An 18476-nucleotide genomic window follows, 5' to 3' on the forward strand; every position below is an offset into this window, starting at 1 on the left:
TATCTTTTTCCCTTTTAATTACTATGTTGTTTCTGCTTTCTCTTCCCAGACATATTCTTCTTGTTATGTTTATGTCTGCCTCTTTCTTGTTCTTCTTCTGGCACTCTTTCCCTCTTTCTTTCCATTTATATTTGTTCCTTCTGTCTGTCTGGTTCATCTTTCTTTACCTTTTTTTTTTTCTCTTTCTATGCTCATCTAGTCTTTTCTGTTTCTCCCTTTCTTCTTTCTTAAACTTTTCTTTCACTCTTTCCTTTTCAATTTCTTTTCTTATAAATTTCTATCTCTACTTCATTATCTCAGTTGCTCTTTTATTTCTATTTAATTAATTTCTCTAATTCTCAGATGTCACTACCAATGTCACTGACTCCTAAATGTCTACAAAAAAGTAGGTATTTCTTTTTGTATTTTTTTCTCTATCTCTATCCTCTTCACCCAGTTTTGTGTCCTTTGCTTTTTCCCCCTTTTTCCCCCTTTATTTTCTACCTTACCAAATCTTTCACTGAATCTGCCTTCCTATCTTTCTCCTCTCGTGTGCTTTGCTCTTTGTCCTTTTCTCTCCTCCTGGTTTTGTTCACACACACACTCACTCACACCTGTTTCTCTGCCTTGCTCCTGTATCTACTTTCCACTCATCTTTTGCATTATGTCTGCCCTACTGTATGTGTACGTGTGAGCTCACATGCACATGGGAGACAAAAGGAGACCGAAGGGAGTGCATGCGGTTAGGGAGGAACCCAGAGGCTGGATCTGTAGTTTGTTACTCTGGTTATCAGTGGGAAGCTTCTGATTCATTGTCTGCAATGGGGCCAATGATCTAATAAGCATCTCGGGTTGAGATCCACTGGTTTAATGATGAAAGACCTTGATAGCTACGATTAATTATCTGTACTTCATGCAATAATCAATAGGGAAATAAGGGAGGTTTTGAGAATTATTGTGAAATACCACCTCTATGTGAGAGATTATCTGAAAACATTGTGGGAAAGAGGACTTGGAAGCAGAGAAATGGAACTTCATATATATTTGGCTTAATTCAAATAGCACTTTACTAAGCTTCCATTTGTAACCCACTTCTTCCTCCCCATAATCTCCTGCATACGATGTATTTCTCTGTTGCAGCTCTTACCAAACTCAGGCTCATATCTGAATTATGTGTCCCATTTCTCCGCTATCTCCTAGACTGAGTTTTTTGATGGCAGGACTAGAACATTTTCTCTGTTGTTTTCCTAGGACAATATGTAGCCCAGAGTTCTAATTATAAAAGTTTTCAGAGTCATTGTCAGCATTTCCTTAATTTAATTAAATAATATCACATTTGTCTTCAAAACCATTAAATTGATATTATCATCTGAGAATCAAAGACACAGCAAGTTATATGTAGAGCTGAGGATAGAATTTGTTCACTCCAACAGTTAGCATGTACTAAGTGATGGGTTAACTAGTAAGAATAGAGGAGCAGTATAGAGTTTCGAATTTGGGCATGGACTCTTGATTCAGACATCCCTGCCTGGTAACCTGTTAGCTACATATACAAAGAAGGCTACAACTGTATCTATCTTCTAGAACAGCCAGCTATTAGTCCTGTGTGTCTGCCTTGTACATGCTGAGTTGGCTCAGTAAGACACTCATCCCTGAAAGCTCCAGCTCCAACCCCAGTGTTCAATATGACTCTATTTAATTAAATTTTTTATATTTATTATACTTATATTTATATAAAATAACTTATTTCATATTTATTTATTATTTGGGAACTCCAGATAATAACATTAGATTCTTCCCATGTCTTTTAAATATTGGCCCACTCACCCTCCTCTTAAGATCAACTTGAAGAGGATCAGATGTATCAAATGGTTTTTCCATCTGGAGACTAGTTACAGAATGAGCTTTTAGACTCCATTTAAACCTTTAGCAGGAAAGAGGATTTTTCTTGTTCCACAACAGAAGATCCCGTTTTCAAATGTTTCTCTGGGAAAGCCTGAAGCCAGGTATAGCAAGGAGCCCATGTGTAAGATCGTCAGAAGATTCTCGTTTGTAAGAAACACCTCCCCGCCCACCTCTCTAAGCCATTCGTACATGCATCTCAAAGAGAGATGAAATTTATACATGGGTCTCTGGAGCCTCTTTGCAGATCACTGTATGTTGGAAGTTTTCTGTTTCTGATGGGAAGTGTGGAATTGGTCCCTACACCCGTCTTTGTATCTGGACATAATTAAATAAGAATCATAAAACTCCTCCCCAAAGAAAATTCATTTTTCCCTCCCTTCCTTTCTTATTTTTCCTTTTCATTGGCTTTCAGTTTTTCTACTTCTTTGCTTTTTTACACCAACGTAATTGTCAACAGTTGCTTGCTGAAATTCATCACCCACAGTACCTGGTGGTAAATTGGGAGAAAGATTACATCGAGTAAGATGAGCTAGTACAATTTCTGGCAGGTGTCAAACATTCAATACTCATCGCCTTTGCTTTTCTTCCCTTTCTGAGCTCCAGTCTATAACTCAACCATAGCTACTGATCAAATATTTGACCTTTATATCTTTCAACTAAAAAACCACTGTGCTGCAGGAAGACTTACAAGTATGTTATATAATTGTATGTTCTGCACAAAGAGTTGATAGAATACAAATATTATTCACATAAATGTTTGCAATATACTCCAATTTATTATGTTTTACATGATATAAAATATCTATAGTAGGAAAAAAGTTTATTTTCTAAAACCATTGATGAAACATCTGATCCATACCTATGTGACTGGTAGGTTTGGGAGTGATAAAACTGTCACATGGAATGCATTACCAACAAGTACATGACACTCTTCACCTCCTTACTCCAAAGACACAGTATTAACTATGTCCCTCCGTGGTTATCCTTTCATTATACCTGTTCAAGCTTTCAGAGTTCTTTTTGCCCTTCAACAATCACATCTGGCAACTTACTCTGGTAATTAAAGTTGGATTCTAGGAAAACTATGCACTTCCACGTTATTCATTCTCTCATTCTTCTTTCCATCTTAGGTTCTGCTTTTTCTATCTTGAGCTTGTGTGACCCCCAACCATACTTAAGGACCGTATCCATCCCAGGTTCTGACACCCATTCCAGCACAATCTAGTATCGCATCCTCATAAAATCCAATTACTAACCAGCAAGATTTGTGTGTTCTCATGAAAATCTGTCCCACTTGTTTTGTAATTCAGGAAAGCTACTGGTTCAAATGTGAAGCTGAGGAACTGTTTTTGGAGTAAAGCTTTAAAGCCTTCTACTCAATTCATTCCTAATAGGCTGCTGTCTCTCCTTCTGCCCTCCTTAGGGAAAAACAAAAATAAATAAAAGAGTATCTGCTATGATCCATAGTATTTAGTCACATTCACTTTTGTTTGAGTTTACTTCCTTACCTTTCAAAAAACACAGATATTTCAGCACTAGCTCATGGTGATAAAATTAAATTTTACTTTTACAAACATAAAAATGAAGAAATGTCATTTGTAGCAAAAAAAATCAAATTAGAAATGTTTATGTATTTCATTATTTAATTTCTAGGCAGCAATAGAGGTAAGAACTTTTAAATGTGATTTGTACCACAAGAGGATCTTGTTCTTCTTGAAAAAGGACCTTTTTTAAAAATTCCAGGAAAGTCAAAGTACCATGAAATAATCAAGGTCTGCACATTGCAGGTAAAACCCTTCAGCTATTATTGAAATGTAAGTATAATTACACACAGGAAAAATACATTATCGACTCAGGAAAGAAGCCTTAAGATTTCTCTGTGTTTTTCAAAACTGATGGACACGAGTGAGCTCTAATATCATTATGTTTAGAAACGGCTTCATCCAGATCCAGCTGAACACCATTAATGTTCACTTCCATGCAGCCATTATAAAAGGCATTCACTGGTGTGGCACTGAATGGAATATCTGTAAAAACAGAATATTAAAATATTAGCCCAAGACTTATGGCATCTTTAGAGGAACTATTCAGACTTCCCATTTCCAACCAAATTCTAATCATAAAGGAAAAATTAATAATGTAATTATTCAATAAATTTATACTAAGTGACTCCTATGTATATAAGGCTGGCACTGGATTCAGCATATCATGAGTTCCTCTGATGTCATAAACACAATCAGTCTCATTCAAACCTAAGATAAATAAACACACTTTAAAAAGAATAAAAAAGAGCATATTCTTAACTGTGATGTTCTAGTTGATTATTTTCTTTTTAAATTTGAGCAACAGTTTAAGCATTGTTAAATCATTTTTTCAACTCCAAACTATAGCTACATGGAAATCTTTTTAAAATGCCGTGATAAGTGTATCTCTTTTATTACTGCTGGAATAAAAGCAGATTTCTATATTTTCCCAAAAATAGCTTCTTGCTGAGCATACAATGGTAGGTCATAATAGGGAATTCACTTTATCTACTGTTTAGTGTTCAAAAAAATAATTTTAATAATGCTTCAGTGAATAGTTTAGGGCCTTTGGGCCTTTCAACACTTTCACTCTCCTTGTCAGAGTTAATACTTGAGTAACACCCTTGAATTCCTAAGAACTATGGTTCATCTTAATAATATCTATCTCTCTACTTGCTTCTCTTTTTGGCATCTCCTCCCCATGAATTTAGCTCCCAACGGACATTTTTCAGCCTTTATTCTTTCTTAGTACCTTATGCAAAAAACATACAGTTCAAATTTTCCACCTTTAATTTGCCAACGCAGTGAATAAAGTTCATACTTTTCTAGGGATTCACAGCATTCTTTACGAAACCCTTTCAAGTCTGGCTGAGAAACAAAGATTATGCCATTATTATAAAAATCCTCAGAATCATCAATTTCCTCTGATTTTTAATTCATAACATGCGACTGAATATGCCTGTTTTGCATATCAACTGGTAATTTACCTATTCCACTGTTTACACTCCTAATATCTCAATTGTCAGTTCTCCTCAATTTCCCTCACTCTTTCTCTAAACACATCTTGCCTGAAGTCAATCTTCAGTGCTGATGCCAAAGTCCTAAAACCATTAAAATTCGATAGCTTTACTTCTTTTCAACTCTTTCATCGTCTGATTTACTAAAACTGCATTCAACTCATTTGCAAATAAGATAGTAGGTGGACTTCAATATAGAATTCATTCATTTGACCTATAATTATACTTCCTAATAATAAACCACAGTAACTTAAGTAACTTTTTAATAGTTCAGCATGCTAACCTATCTATTTATCTATCTATCCATAACTTTTAGAGCATCCTTACTTCTATTCCACAAAAACCCAGATAAAATTTCCATATGTGAAAAATGAAGGCCCTGAGCAGTTAAAAGTAAGAAAATGAAGGTTACTAGAACTCCAGACATCAAACTCAGAATTTTCCCTATGAGAATAACCTGCAAATTGTATTTGAAAATATTTCTCAAAAACTTTCTGCCTCAATTACATTTTGCCATTTAAAGTAAAATGTTGATGCCAATTTCATATTTTCCAATATTAGGTCAAAGATGAATGTGATGGGACGCCTGGGTGGCTCAGTTGGTTAAGCGTCTGCCTTTTGCTCAGGTCATGATTCCCAGGTCCTAGGATAGAGTCCCACATCAGGCTCCTTGCTCAGTGCTTCTCCCTCTGCCTGCCACTCCCCCTTTTGTGCTCTCTCTCTCTGACAAATAAAGAAATAAAATCTTAAAAAAAAATGATGAATGTGTTTTTCCTCCAGTTTTCCCCATCTTATGGTAAATGGAACCTCCACTCACGCAAGTGCTCAAGCCAGATACCTAAGAAAGAGATCCTTATACCTGCCTTTCAGTCATTAAATCCTATTAATGTTGTTTCTCACATACATGTCCCATCTAATCCCTGTGCCCATCTTCACTGCCATCATCCGAGTCCAGCAGCTTCCTCATCTGTAATATGGGGATAAAAATAGCACCTGCCTCCCAGGTCTATTTTGCAAATTAAATGTCGATCCCTCTGAAGCACTCTGAATGATGCCGGACTATTTACTACACACTGACTGATGGTAGTATAGTCGTTGCTTCTGTTATTGTTACTGCTTTTCCATCTGGACTACTTCAGCAGCCCCGTATCATCTCATCCACTTTCGCCTCCCACCTGTCCATCTCTATCCATCACGTAGGGTGGGTTTTTAAAATGATAATACTGATATACTATTTCGCTGTCTAACTTTTTTTTAAAGACTCCCATGGCTCTTGTAATAAGACTTAGGACCCTGAACCAAGTCTACAAACCCCCCACCCACCTACCCAGTTCCCAGCCTCATCCTGCACTACCATTCCCCTTGCTCAATGTGTTTTCACCACACTCATCTTCTATATATTCCTCAAGTGTATCCACCCCCGTTTTGCCCACACACAGACCTTTTTTACTTGCATATTAATTCCAATTCCCACCCTACCACTCGGTTACATTTAACCCTTCAATTTGTCAATATTTATATCTTAGGCTTTTCTTCAGAGAGCTCATTCCTGACCCGCACAACCAGGGCTAGTCCCCATTTTTAGGCTCTGAAAGAAATTCATACTTTTCCTTCATAGAAGTTATCACAATTTAATTATTCCGATATTTTCCTCATTGGTTATTTGATGTCTGCCTCTGTACTAGATTGTAAAAAGGCTTAGCAGCAGGGATCACATCTATTTGTTTATTACTATAACCCTACGACCTGGGAGGTAGGTTCTTAATAAATAAAAGGTAAATGATGGATGAATTAAAGAATAAATATTGAGGGGCGCCTGGGTGGCCCAGTCGTTACACGTCTGCCTTCGGCTCAGGGCATGATCCCAGTGTTCTGGGATCGAGCCCCACATCAGGCTTCTCTTCTAGGAGACTGCTTCTTCCTCTCCCACTCCCCCTGCTTGTGTTCCCTCTCTCGCTGGCTGTCTCTCTCTGTCAAATAAATAAATAAATAAATAAATAAAAACTTAAAAAAAAAAGAATAAATATTGAACTCACAAGACTATTGTGAGGATGAACTGAAATAAACACTTTCTGACTAAGATAATCGAATGCAACAAATCATGGTTAATTTTAGTTCACTATTAAAAGAATAAATAAAATATACTAATAAAACAACAATATAAATCCCCAGGACAAGAAAAATGGATACTGGAATTTTGTCTTCCCCTCTAAGGTCCTTTTACTAAGATTACATATTTTAAATACTATCAATTGATTAAAAAGATACTTTTTAAAACTTTTTAAAGATAATTTTGAAAAAAAAAAAAAAGTAAGAAGATACCTGGAAGGCCACCCAGGTAAGTGGTCACTGTCCCTTTCATTGCTTTGTCTAAAATGGCCAATTGTTTTTTAAGGTTTTCAGAGGAGGTGACGCCTTTTTCAAGTGGAGTGAACAGCTCTAGATTGTTTCTGTTGACTCTTAATTCCAGATGAAATTGTTGACTGGAACACAGACTTACGGCCTCTATCCGAAACATTACCATATTTTCAACAGACACCAGGATATCCTGAAAAACACAGCAAAGATTCAATATAAGCAAGTATTAATGATAATGCCACTTAAGAGTGACTTTTGAGTCACGTCATAATTTTTAAATATACATTAGTTTTACAAATTTCAGGTTTAGCTAAGATATAAATGGGTAGTGGCTTCTGAAAATTCAATACACCACGTTGTTTTACCAAAGATGGGAATCTAAAGTGGTGTCTTAAGCAATATTTTTCTGTTTGTGAGCCTTTCCAACTTCAAAACTTACATGTGAAAAATGAAGGAGTTGAATCACTCTTTGTTGGGGAAAAGGATTGGAAAATTTCAAGTGCTTGAGTAAGCACATGCCAGCAAGACTGAAAGGTTTCTGTGTGCCACACAAGCAATCCTGTAAGACTTGGGACAAAATGAGTGAAAAAGTCCTGAGAGAGGAAAGCCAGGGATCGCCAGCAGTAAGTTACAGAGTATTTACCAGAAGATATTCAAAAGAAAAAATGTATTCATTTTGCAGAACTTTTCAAACTGCTGAGACACAAAACTACTCAACTTGTTCACAGTGATCTATGCATATAACTTCTTTGTGTACAGAGGAAAGGTAAAAAGAAAATAAAATCAAGGGGCGCCTGGGTAGCTCAGTAGGTTAGGTGTCTGCCTTCGGCTCAGGTCACTATCTCAAGGTCCTGGGATGGAGCCCCACTTCGTGGTCCCTGCTTAGTGGGGAGCCTACTTCTCCCTCTCCATCTGCCCCTCCCCCCCTTGTTCTTGCTCTCTATCAAATAAATAAGTAAAATCTTAAAAAAAAAGAAAAGAAAATCAAAACTAGGAACATGGGTGTTATGAGATGGTAGAAAGATAGTCTGAAGTATTTACTTAAGAATCCAAGTCTATACTTATTAAATACAGGTTATTTGAGGAAATCTGTTACTGTTATATATCCATATCCTTGAACTCACTAATAATCTTAAAATGGTCTGCTGACAACTGTTCCAGAAATGATCAACAATATGTGGAATAATGTTATGAAATATTGTACCCAGATATTGAGAAGGCAATCTGACATGGCGGGAAAAAAGGAGCCATGGAGTCAAACACGGAAAAGATAAAATAAGTATCAAAGACATGGCATGCATTAATCTCCTCTACTGCAGGGATATAGTGCTGAAGATAGGATTTCCATTTTGTTGGGGGAAAGAAAGCGAACAAAAAGCTGGAATCTAAACGTAGCAAGCTCCTGTGTTAGACTGGAGATAAAAACTCAGCAGGATCTCCTTAGGTGGCTTATGCTTAACCACCAGAAACTCCTTGCAATCATCGTGAAGCTGAAAACAACACACCTTTTTATTGCTACAGACATTATTCAATTATACGCTTCTTTCTAAAAGCTACAGAGATCATCCAAGCCAACCTTGGCACAAAATCAAGCTCCTTGCTGTAATTTGTTGGAATCCATTGTGGATGACACATGGTCAGAACTATTAGCCTCTAATAGAAGGCTGAATAATACAGATCTTCTGATAACGCTCATGTTTTCTTTTATCCAAGAGTTTTTTCCTGTTCTTCCTCCAGCAAGAAGCCAGGTGGACTGGTTTCAGTTTTCTCCAGTCCTTCCTAATTTACTCATGGGAGAAAAGATAAGAGTGCCAGAGAGCACAAAACATTATAATTGGGCACGGAATATCTGAGACTGAATTTTAATCAGAGTCACTTTTATTTTGTTAGTACAGACTATGATTCCCACCATATTTCAAGGATTTAAATAAAGGTGGATCTCTGTTCTCTGGGAAGGGTCCAGGCAGCCTGTCTGTGAGTCCCCCTTATCTAGGCTGTGGATACACAGTAACAGGCTTTTCAATTTCTCCTCCTACTTTCTGGATCAGGCCCTGGAAATAAGCCAGCAAAAAAGTAATAATAATGGACATTTTTTTGAGTCCTTATTGATATGCCGAAGACTGTGCTAAATACTTTACATGTTATCTCATTTAATCATCCAACTAGCACTTTGAGTTAAATACTGCTAACATATCCATTTTACAGATAAAAAAACAAAACAAAACAAACCAAGAATCACAAAAGTTTAGTGAGGTTACCTGAAGCTTTTCAGAGGCGGAGTCTACCAAGGACAAGGCAAAGGGCACGGTGTTACCAGAAACCAAGGCGAACATAACACCAGTGCCCGCGGATGGGCGAATGTTCAAGGACGCGTTTACTTGCCAGTCCTCAGCATTGGATATGTTACCTGTTTAAGCAATGAGACAGAAGCAGGATCAGTGTACTCCTCAAGTGTGTCAGGAGGAATTATTACAATCTCACTAAGACTCAATTTATATGTGTGGAATACTAAAGATTCTCATTCTCCTTCCTCAGTGATCTATAAAACCCAGGCAAAAAAAGAAAAAACAAAACACATTTTTTTAAATACAGGTGAGAAACATATAAATGGAGCCCTGGCCTTCTGGTCTTCCCAGAATACAAATCTAGATGTGGTGTTTCAGAATATTATGAACTTCCCTGTTGGCTCTTTTACAGGTATTCTTCTGCCTCCATAGTCACCACTGGTTCAATCTCAGAGTGGTCATATTTTAAAGTACACATTTAGAAGGAAATTCAACAAATTCATTCTAATGCTTCTGAGGGAACATTCAGGTATGGCTGCCATCACCACCCTACCATTCCTCATCCATAAAGGGGTCAGTTCAAAGCAGTGGGAAAGAAAAATATGATTTATACAAATAGTGGAGTTAGATAGTTTGGGAGTACAGAAATACTCTGAAATCAACACGTAACTCTAAAATTCTAACAGGAACTCTTCTGCGATTCTCTTGTCATAATAGTTAACATTCTTTTTTTTGTTACTAGGTTGTCTGTCCTACAAGAGTGCAAGCCTACAAGTCTCTACAACCACTTTGTTTTTCACAGCAGTCACTCAAAAAAATATTTGAATTGATATGTTTCCAAAATAGTTTAATTCCTAAAAATACTGGGGCACCTGGGTGGCTCAGTCGATTAAGCATTTGACTTCAGCTCAGGTCATGATCTCAGGGTCCTGGAATCGAGCCCCACATCAGGCTCCCCACTCAGCAGGGAGTCTGCTTGTCACTCTCCCTCTTCCTCTGCCCCTCCCCATTCATACTCTTTCTCTCTCTCTCAAATAAATAAAATCTTTAAAAAAGATATTAATCCACATTTTGAGTGAAGTCTTCCTTATTTATTATGAAGTAATATAAAACAATAGCCCAAATACCACTTGTAGGTTTTGAAAAGGTGACTGCGAATGGAGAAAATAATTTCCCTTTGACAAGATGATCTTCCATTTAGCCACATCTAATGCTATAACATTGTTCATTTATAATCGTTTTTTAAAAGATTTTATTTATTTATTTGTCAGAGACAGAGCGAGAAGAGAGTGCATAAGCAGGGGGAGGGGCAGGTAGAAGGAGAAGCAAGCTCCCCACTGAGCAAGAAGCCTGATGCCAGACTCGATCCCAGGACACTGGGATCATGACCTATGCCAAAGGCAGACGCTTAACCAACTGAGCCACCCAGGCGTCCCCATTTATAATACGTTAATTCCCACCCAGGAGAGGGGAAAAAAAACAAAACAAAGCATATATATATACACACACACACACATATATAATCATTTTGAAATAAGTAAATTTACTGTAAGATATTAACAAACTCAAGATAAATATGCACATGTACAGAAATTATAATGTAACATTAAATATTAATTTAAAAGTAGGTCACTTTGAAGTTATCCATCAACTAACTACTTATGAAAGTAATTTTTTTTTCAGATAAAACGGAACTCTTATTTTCATTTTCTTTTCAGAGAGTTTCCTTTGAGCAAGTTATTGTGGGCCTAGTTTTTTCCTATATTCAGTCATCAACTCCAATTAATACATTTTTTTAAAAAATCCTTCATATACAGAACAGAACTAAAGTTAAAGACACTGCATTACTTTATGGTAGGAACACAAAAAGTACTAGTGTAAGATTCTTCCTTAAAACTGTAATAATACTTTTTTAGACTGCAAATAAACACATTTAAAATATAATTTTCCTTAAAGCAGAGATATCAGATTAACACTAAGTTTATAATGCAAAGTATTAGTAGCTCAAATAATGAACTCCTAAACAGAAAAAGACAAAGAACCTAATAAGATAATTAAGATATAAAAATAGCTAATAAACATGTGGATATTTAACTTCAATAGAATTGGGATAATAATATTTAAAACTACATGATTTAATTTTTCAACTCTCAGACTGGAAACAAATCTCAAGCATACACTTTCTTATTCTGTTGGTAGAAGTATAAATTGATAAAACATCTCTGGAAGAGAATCTATCTGAACAGTAGGAACTATATACATCTGCATAACCTTTGATGGACATAATCTAAGATTCTCTCCTACAGAATTAATCATATAAAGGTATAAAGATGTATGTCCAAGGGTATTATGGAAATACTATTTGCAAAGGCAAAAACCTAGGTCAGTCTAGCAGGAGTTCCTATTCTGCTTTGGCTGTAAGAAACTGGAAAGAGCACTGCTCCTACCCTTACAACAACCACCACCGAAGACCAATTATCTAGCTCCCCTCCTCCTGCAGGCCTGGAGGAGAGGAGCAGCAACCGGCAGGAAATGCACAAACTCCATTCTTTCTCTGTCTTCTCTATGCAACTAAAGCCTTACAGCGTTGGGGGGAAAGCAACAAACATTGTTGCCATTACAACACATGCAAAGACCCACTGCGTTTACAGGTTAAGGAAAGGAAACTGGAAAAAACAAAACAACCAACCAAAAACCATTTACCATGGAGAAGGAGCAAAAAGACCATCTGGAGTCCTGATCATTAGATATCTCCCCCACAGGTGGCTGGGAGGCGGACAATGAAAAGTTCACACCCCTGAGACCCAGGGATACAGTACTTGCCCAAAACTGAATCTGTATCAGAACATTAGAGAATGTTCCCCAGGCCCTGTGACCATGCTAGCAAATGTCAAGTAATAAGAGCATTCTTTTGGGATGAAGCAAGACCATGGAGAGATACTTTCCTGAGGCATATCATAAACAGAATACCTAAAGCTAAGGACAGAAGAGCTATTAAGAAAAATCCTCTGGCAAACCAGTCACTACCATAGACACAAGGTAACAATAAAGGAATTTGAAGGGTACTCATGGAAACAAGAAAGCTTGAGCAGCTAAACTCTTGACTAGACTGATTCAACCACTTTATAAAAGGCCTACCAAAAGCAGAAATATGCTCATCTCCAGACATATATATTATTTATCTGTCTCTACTGTTCTAAAGAAGATGCTTACCTTCTAAACCAAAAATTATGCAATACCGAAGGAAACAAGGAAAAACAACACATGGTCAAGAGATAAGGCAATCAACATGTCAGATATTGGACCCATCAGACAGGAATTTAAAATAATTATGATTAATAAGTTGAAGGCTCAGGTAGAAAATGTGGACAACATGTATGAACAGATGGGAAATTTCAACAAAGGGTTGGACATTTTAAGAACCAATCAATTGAAATTCTAGAAATGAAGATGAATCCTTTTGCTGCATTAATCAGTAGACTCAAGGCAACTGAGAAATTGGTGAACCTTAAAATAGGTTAATTGAATTTACTTGCAATTAATCAACTAATTTGTGAATAACTTTTTTAAAAAAATAATCTTTAAATAACAGAAGCATATTCTACTACTTTTCCCCCTCAACATACTACAAAAATTTAATAAGAAATACATAAAACCATGAATAAGCCTAACACTATGCCTGGCGCATAGTTTAGTATTTGATGTTTACTGAAGGAAATATTGCTGTTTGTCAATGAATAAATTTAGTCATTAATGAGAAAAGAGAGGTAAAACGAGACATCACTTACTATAATCTATGCTAAATTGAGCAACTCCAGAACCAGGATAGTAGGAACCCTTCTCCACAGTGACAAGACAATGCTTATTTTGTTTTTCTTGAATAATTTCCTTTATTCCTGAAGCTCCTTGATCCATCAAATTCCAGCCTCGTATACATCCATCTAGACGAGGGTTAATCTAACAAATTAAAATATAGGTCAAGGAGTGCGTCTTAAACTTTAAAGTCAGACTCATACTGATTACAAATGCAGTTTTCATTTAAAGGGAAAACCCTTTCTTAGATGACATTTTTAAAATACTTAAAATATTTTGAGTATTATCTAAATTTTTAAAGGTGCCCTTTTTGCAGTTACAGTTTACGCCATCACAGAACTCCACTGGGATCCTAATGATTTTTAACCCCTCAAGCCCTACCTGCCTCTCCTCTATCACCTAGAAATAACTCTTCTGCTCTCAAGTTCCATATATGCTTCTAGCTGTGGCCCTGGGCTCTAAGCTGCTTTCTTTAATTGCATTTATATATAGGTTTGTTCTGCCATCAGACACTGAACCTCTTCAGGAACTTAAGTGTTTGCACTCTTTAGTCTCCATCAAAGCATCCAGCCAGACTCAAGACCCATAGTAGCCATTTCATAAATAGTTTTTGAATAGTGTATTTTACTTTTAAAATGTCTTGATTTATCAATTTCAAAGGAACAGATGCATTCACTCTGACATGGGTGAACTAATTCAGGTTTTATATCATACTGCAGAAATCTTTCAAAAGTTAAGGTAACTGTGAATCGCCATGAGTAAAAGATGGATATAAAATAGTAAATATTTAAGTTAAATCAGCAAGTGTAATTGACAGACCCATGACTTCAAATGAAATTTTTAAAACTCTTCAAGGACAGTGATTAGTCTCCTTCATGAAACCTATTCCACGGTTATTAAACATCATATTCAGAAAATCATCTATTATATATACCTTCAATTTATGATAGGCTGAAGTTATACACCCAGCAAAGATTTTTTTTTTAAAGTTCCACCTTTATATGTTATTTTATCTCCCAAAATTTAAGTCCTAAAATAGACGTAAGAAAATGCTTCTTCAAAGCATTTGACTGGCTTCTACAAAATGCTGTATTTTTGGACTCAAATATATGTATTTATATTTGTAATAGCTGAATATGGACAGTTATCATGTTAACACTGAACTGATGCTTGAGAATTAAAAAAAAAAAATCTATGTCCCCATGGGTAACACTGGGAATTTAAATGGGCTCAAAAACACTACATTTATTTTCTTTATTTCCTTAATATAATTTCAAGGATCGCTATGTTATTTTTCCTTGTTCAATTCAAGTTGTCACAGTTGGTATGTTTAACAAAATAACTTCTTTTGACTCTCAGAAAAACACATCCTCAAATCCATTACAGACAAGAGGAACTCATCCATGATGAATGATATAAGCTTGGATCGTTACCGGTCTAATGAGGGTGTTCTCTGCTTTCCGAGGTAATCCTGCAAAATACACTTTAGTTTCTAGAAATCCATTTGTAGGCATAAAAAGGCTTTCAGGTTTATTTATATTCATTACAGCTTCTTTAGCTATTTTTACACTAATACTGTGTTCTAATTCTTCCACAGAGACCTACAATTAAAAAGACAAAAATTATCAAACAACCAAACATCACTGCATGTCATTTGAAATGCTAAGATTGAAAAATCCTGTTATTATTCTGATAAAACAGTTCTCAAAATAATCATTTTAATGTAATTATTAATTTGTTGTAATCCACTTGAAATGTCTAATTACTATAAAGGTGGTAAAAATGGGTTTTAAAGTGATAATTCTTGATTGAAAATTAAATGAACACCATATTTTAAAGTAAAAAAAAAACAAACCCAGAATATTGTTCTTTTAAATTTAAACATCCAAATTATAATATACATACTTCAAATCCAGTGTCATAAAATTAAGTTTTAAGTGAGTCACTCTACAAAATCTTAGAAAGCTTTTAAGTCTTCTTATTTTTGCAACTGTCTGAAAGTATACATATAGAATCAATAATGGAAATAAATTCTTAATATAATGTATGAGAAATCAGTACCTCCAGTATTCTGTTCATTACACACAAATTCTATTTTATTTCAAAATTCGAAAGTAATTCAGGTCATAAGGAAACACAACACATAAAATTAAATTGGGTTTTTCCAATTTTGAAAGTAGTTTTGTTTTCATTTTTTTTTTTTTTTCTTATGTAGGCTTGATGCCCAGCATGGAGCCCAACACAGGGCCTGAACTCATGACCCTGAGATCAAGCCCTGAGCTGAGATCCAGGAGTCGGACGCTTAACCGACTGAGCCACCCGGGTGCCCTGAAAGTAGTTTGGGTTTTTAAAAAAGGTTGAAAGTGATGGTAAACAACAACAATAACAAAAAAGTCCCAAAAAGGTGATTTGAAGAACCATAGCTGCCTATCTCCTCACGCAAAACTGTAGCACTCAACACGCAAACTCTTCTTTTACTCATCAACGATGGAAGCCAAAGAGTGGGCATATTAAAGCACCACTAGAGGAAGGGGAAAACTGTGCTCTAAAGTAAAATAACTTTGGTAATGTTTACAGATTTAAAGTTAGTCAGTGCGCTGTCCTTAATGTAGCCAACCGGCATCATTTTACTTGAAGGACTATTCATGCCCTCCTTGAAGATGTTAAGTCAGCCTCTAAAACCTCAGACTCGCTTGCATCTCTCCATTCTTACCACTCCCTCTCAGCCTCCGTTGCTGGCTCCTCCTCTGCTCTCAACGTCTGTAATAACCCAGAGCTCAGCCCCCAGACCTTTTCCCTCTAGTCATGCAAATATTTTTAAGTGGAGGTCTACTGCTCCACTCTAGGGCATCAGGAAAATTTGGGGGTAGGGATGGTACTTTTAGTTGTCACAATGAGTAGGACGTATGCTGACACTGCAAGATGCTGGACATCTGTCATATGCAAGAGAGTCATGCAAAATAAGTAATAAAATATTCAATACCCTGCAAACCTTCTGAACATCCCTACAGGATATTCATGTAGGGTATACTTGTGCTTATCTGAGTTTCTGTATATATGCACACAAAATATTTTTTGTACCATTTCAGCGCATTCCCTGAATTTTTCAGGAATAAAAGTCTTGTAAACCAAGGATAAACTGACGCTTGTTTTGTCTGGATCTTTACCAAGAGTTTCTCACTATTTCGGAAAATTACTTTCACCGATGGCAATATCATCTATGCACTTAAAGAGTATCTGAACTATCAGTACAACATTCCAGTATAACTCTTCATTTGCAGCTTTCACATTATTCTACGTATAGGAGCAAGCTTTGACAAATACTGTACTTGTGCTTGAGCATTTATATGTTGGAATATATATCATTTTCTTATAAATTATGTTCCTTTATTTCTTTGTATAATAATTAAAGCATTACATTGGTTTCTATTAGGGATATGCAAAAGTAGCTTACATTATTGATGCATTTCATTACAGGAGCATTGTGAATACGTTGGCACTGGATGAGTTAGAGTTTAGAACCACAGATTAACAATAATCTCATGACCTTTGAGCCCCTCTTTATGCTGAATATTCAAAAGTTTTTATCTACCTGAAATTGAAGGCTGGACCTTAAAAGTATATCCAGAATCTGACCATTTTCCCCCACCTATCAACACTGTCGTCAGTGATGCCATCTTCTCTCCACTGAGCTACTGCAATGGTCTCTTGACCCCACAATCTGTCCCATTCTTACTGTCTACTATCTAGTTTCCACAAAGCCATCATCTCCTGATTACAGATTACCTTTTAACATACATGCAAATTAAATCATGTCACTTCTCACAATCATCCAAGGTCTTTCTACTTAGCATAAACTCCAAGTTCCCACTACAGTACCCATGACCTCACCTGGTCTTGTTACAGAACACATTTCTAACCTCATTTTCTGCCCCTCTCTGCCTCCCATACTCCCCTGCATCTACACTGACCTTTGTGTTGTTCCTCAAATACAACAATCACACCCTCCTGCCTGATGCTCTGTACTTGCTCTTCACATGGCACAGAATCATCACCCCAGAGACTTCCCATGATCTGCGCCCTGGTCTCCGTTCAGATGTAATCTCATCAGAGATGGCTTTCCTGATTCCACATGCACACTCAGCTTCATCACTCTCTGTTACCTGGCCTTGCTTTTGTTTCTTCCTCCTAGCACTAACCACTACCTGACATATCTATTTGTTCGTTCAATTTGTGGTTTACATCTCACCGTGAGTACGCAAGCTCCACAAAGAAGTGATTTTGTTTTATTCACTGTTGTAGCCTCACCACCCAAAGGAAGGAATAGCACATAAAGTGCTCAATAAATATATTATTGAATGAATAAAATTATGATCCAAATTACAGATTTCCTACCCATTTTAGAATCATACCCAAATATGAGATATAATAATGATTTATAATAAAGCAATATTTACTTCTATAGTTTATAGCCATTATAGTTACTTAACAATTACACATACATTCTATTTATCTGATTACAAAACAATTCCACATTTTAATTGCTTATTTTTAAAGTATTTCATTTGAAATTTTAAAATTATTTAAAATTAATGAAACAACTGCTATCAAGTGAATAGTCCAGTTTATAGATTAATTTAACTTTGTCAATTAAAATGTTTACTTAAAATATGTATCTATTTGAGATAATTTCTGTGGTTGCATAAATTTGTCTAAAACAGTATAGTTTATTAACAAGCCATCAAGATTACAAAATGGTAAAAATATCATGCCGTAATGTTTTTAAATGAAAGATATGAAGAAAAGAAATCCCATTTATATGGGGGGGGTGAACATTCATAAATTGTTAAAATATCAAATTAAGACTTTTTAAAAAAGATCCAGCACCAAATTTATTACCAGATTAAAGTTTTTCTCTGACTTGTTTATGGTTTTTTAATTTTTAATGTCAAGTTGGATTCAGTTTATAAAAGGAAATTTTAATCAGAATATGGGCATATCATTAAATGAGTTTCTTTTTAACAAGGATCATAAATATAGGAGACAGAATGTGTGGAACTGAATGGCTGCCTTCTATCCAATCCACAATCCTGCCT

At 35.9% G+C, this 18476-nt stretch overlaps 1 protein-coding gene across 1 annotated transcript in view; it reads right to left on the minus strand.

The window, feature by feature from the left end:
- Positions 1-2636: 2636 nt before the first annotated feature.
- PROS1 (protein S) overlaps positions 2637-18476 on the minus strand; it is a 73141-nt gene continuing 57301 nt past the window's right edge. The window contains exons 12-16 of the mRNA XM_008704434.2: positions 14814-14981; positions 13356-13524; positions 9541-9689; positions 7247-7472; positions 2637-3911 (exon numbers count right to left, since the gene is read on the minus strand). Coding sequence (XP_008702656.2) covers positions 3751-3911; positions 7247-7472; positions 9541-9689; positions 13356-13524; positions 14814-14981 — 873 coding nt within the window. The 3' untranslated portion in view covers positions 2637-3750. The remainder of the gene's footprint in view (positions 3912-7246; positions 7473-9540; positions 9690-13355; positions 13525-14813; positions 14982-18476) is intronic.

The sequence above is a fragment of the Ursus maritimus genome, unplaced genomic scaffold (assembly GCF_017311325.1).
Source record: "Ursus maritimus isolate PB19 unplaced genomic scaffold, ASM1731132v1 scaffold_4, whole genome shotgun sequence".
NCBI classification, from domain to species: domain Eukaryota; kingdom Metazoa; phylum Chordata; class Mammalia; order Carnivora; family Ursidae; genus Ursus; species Ursus maritimus.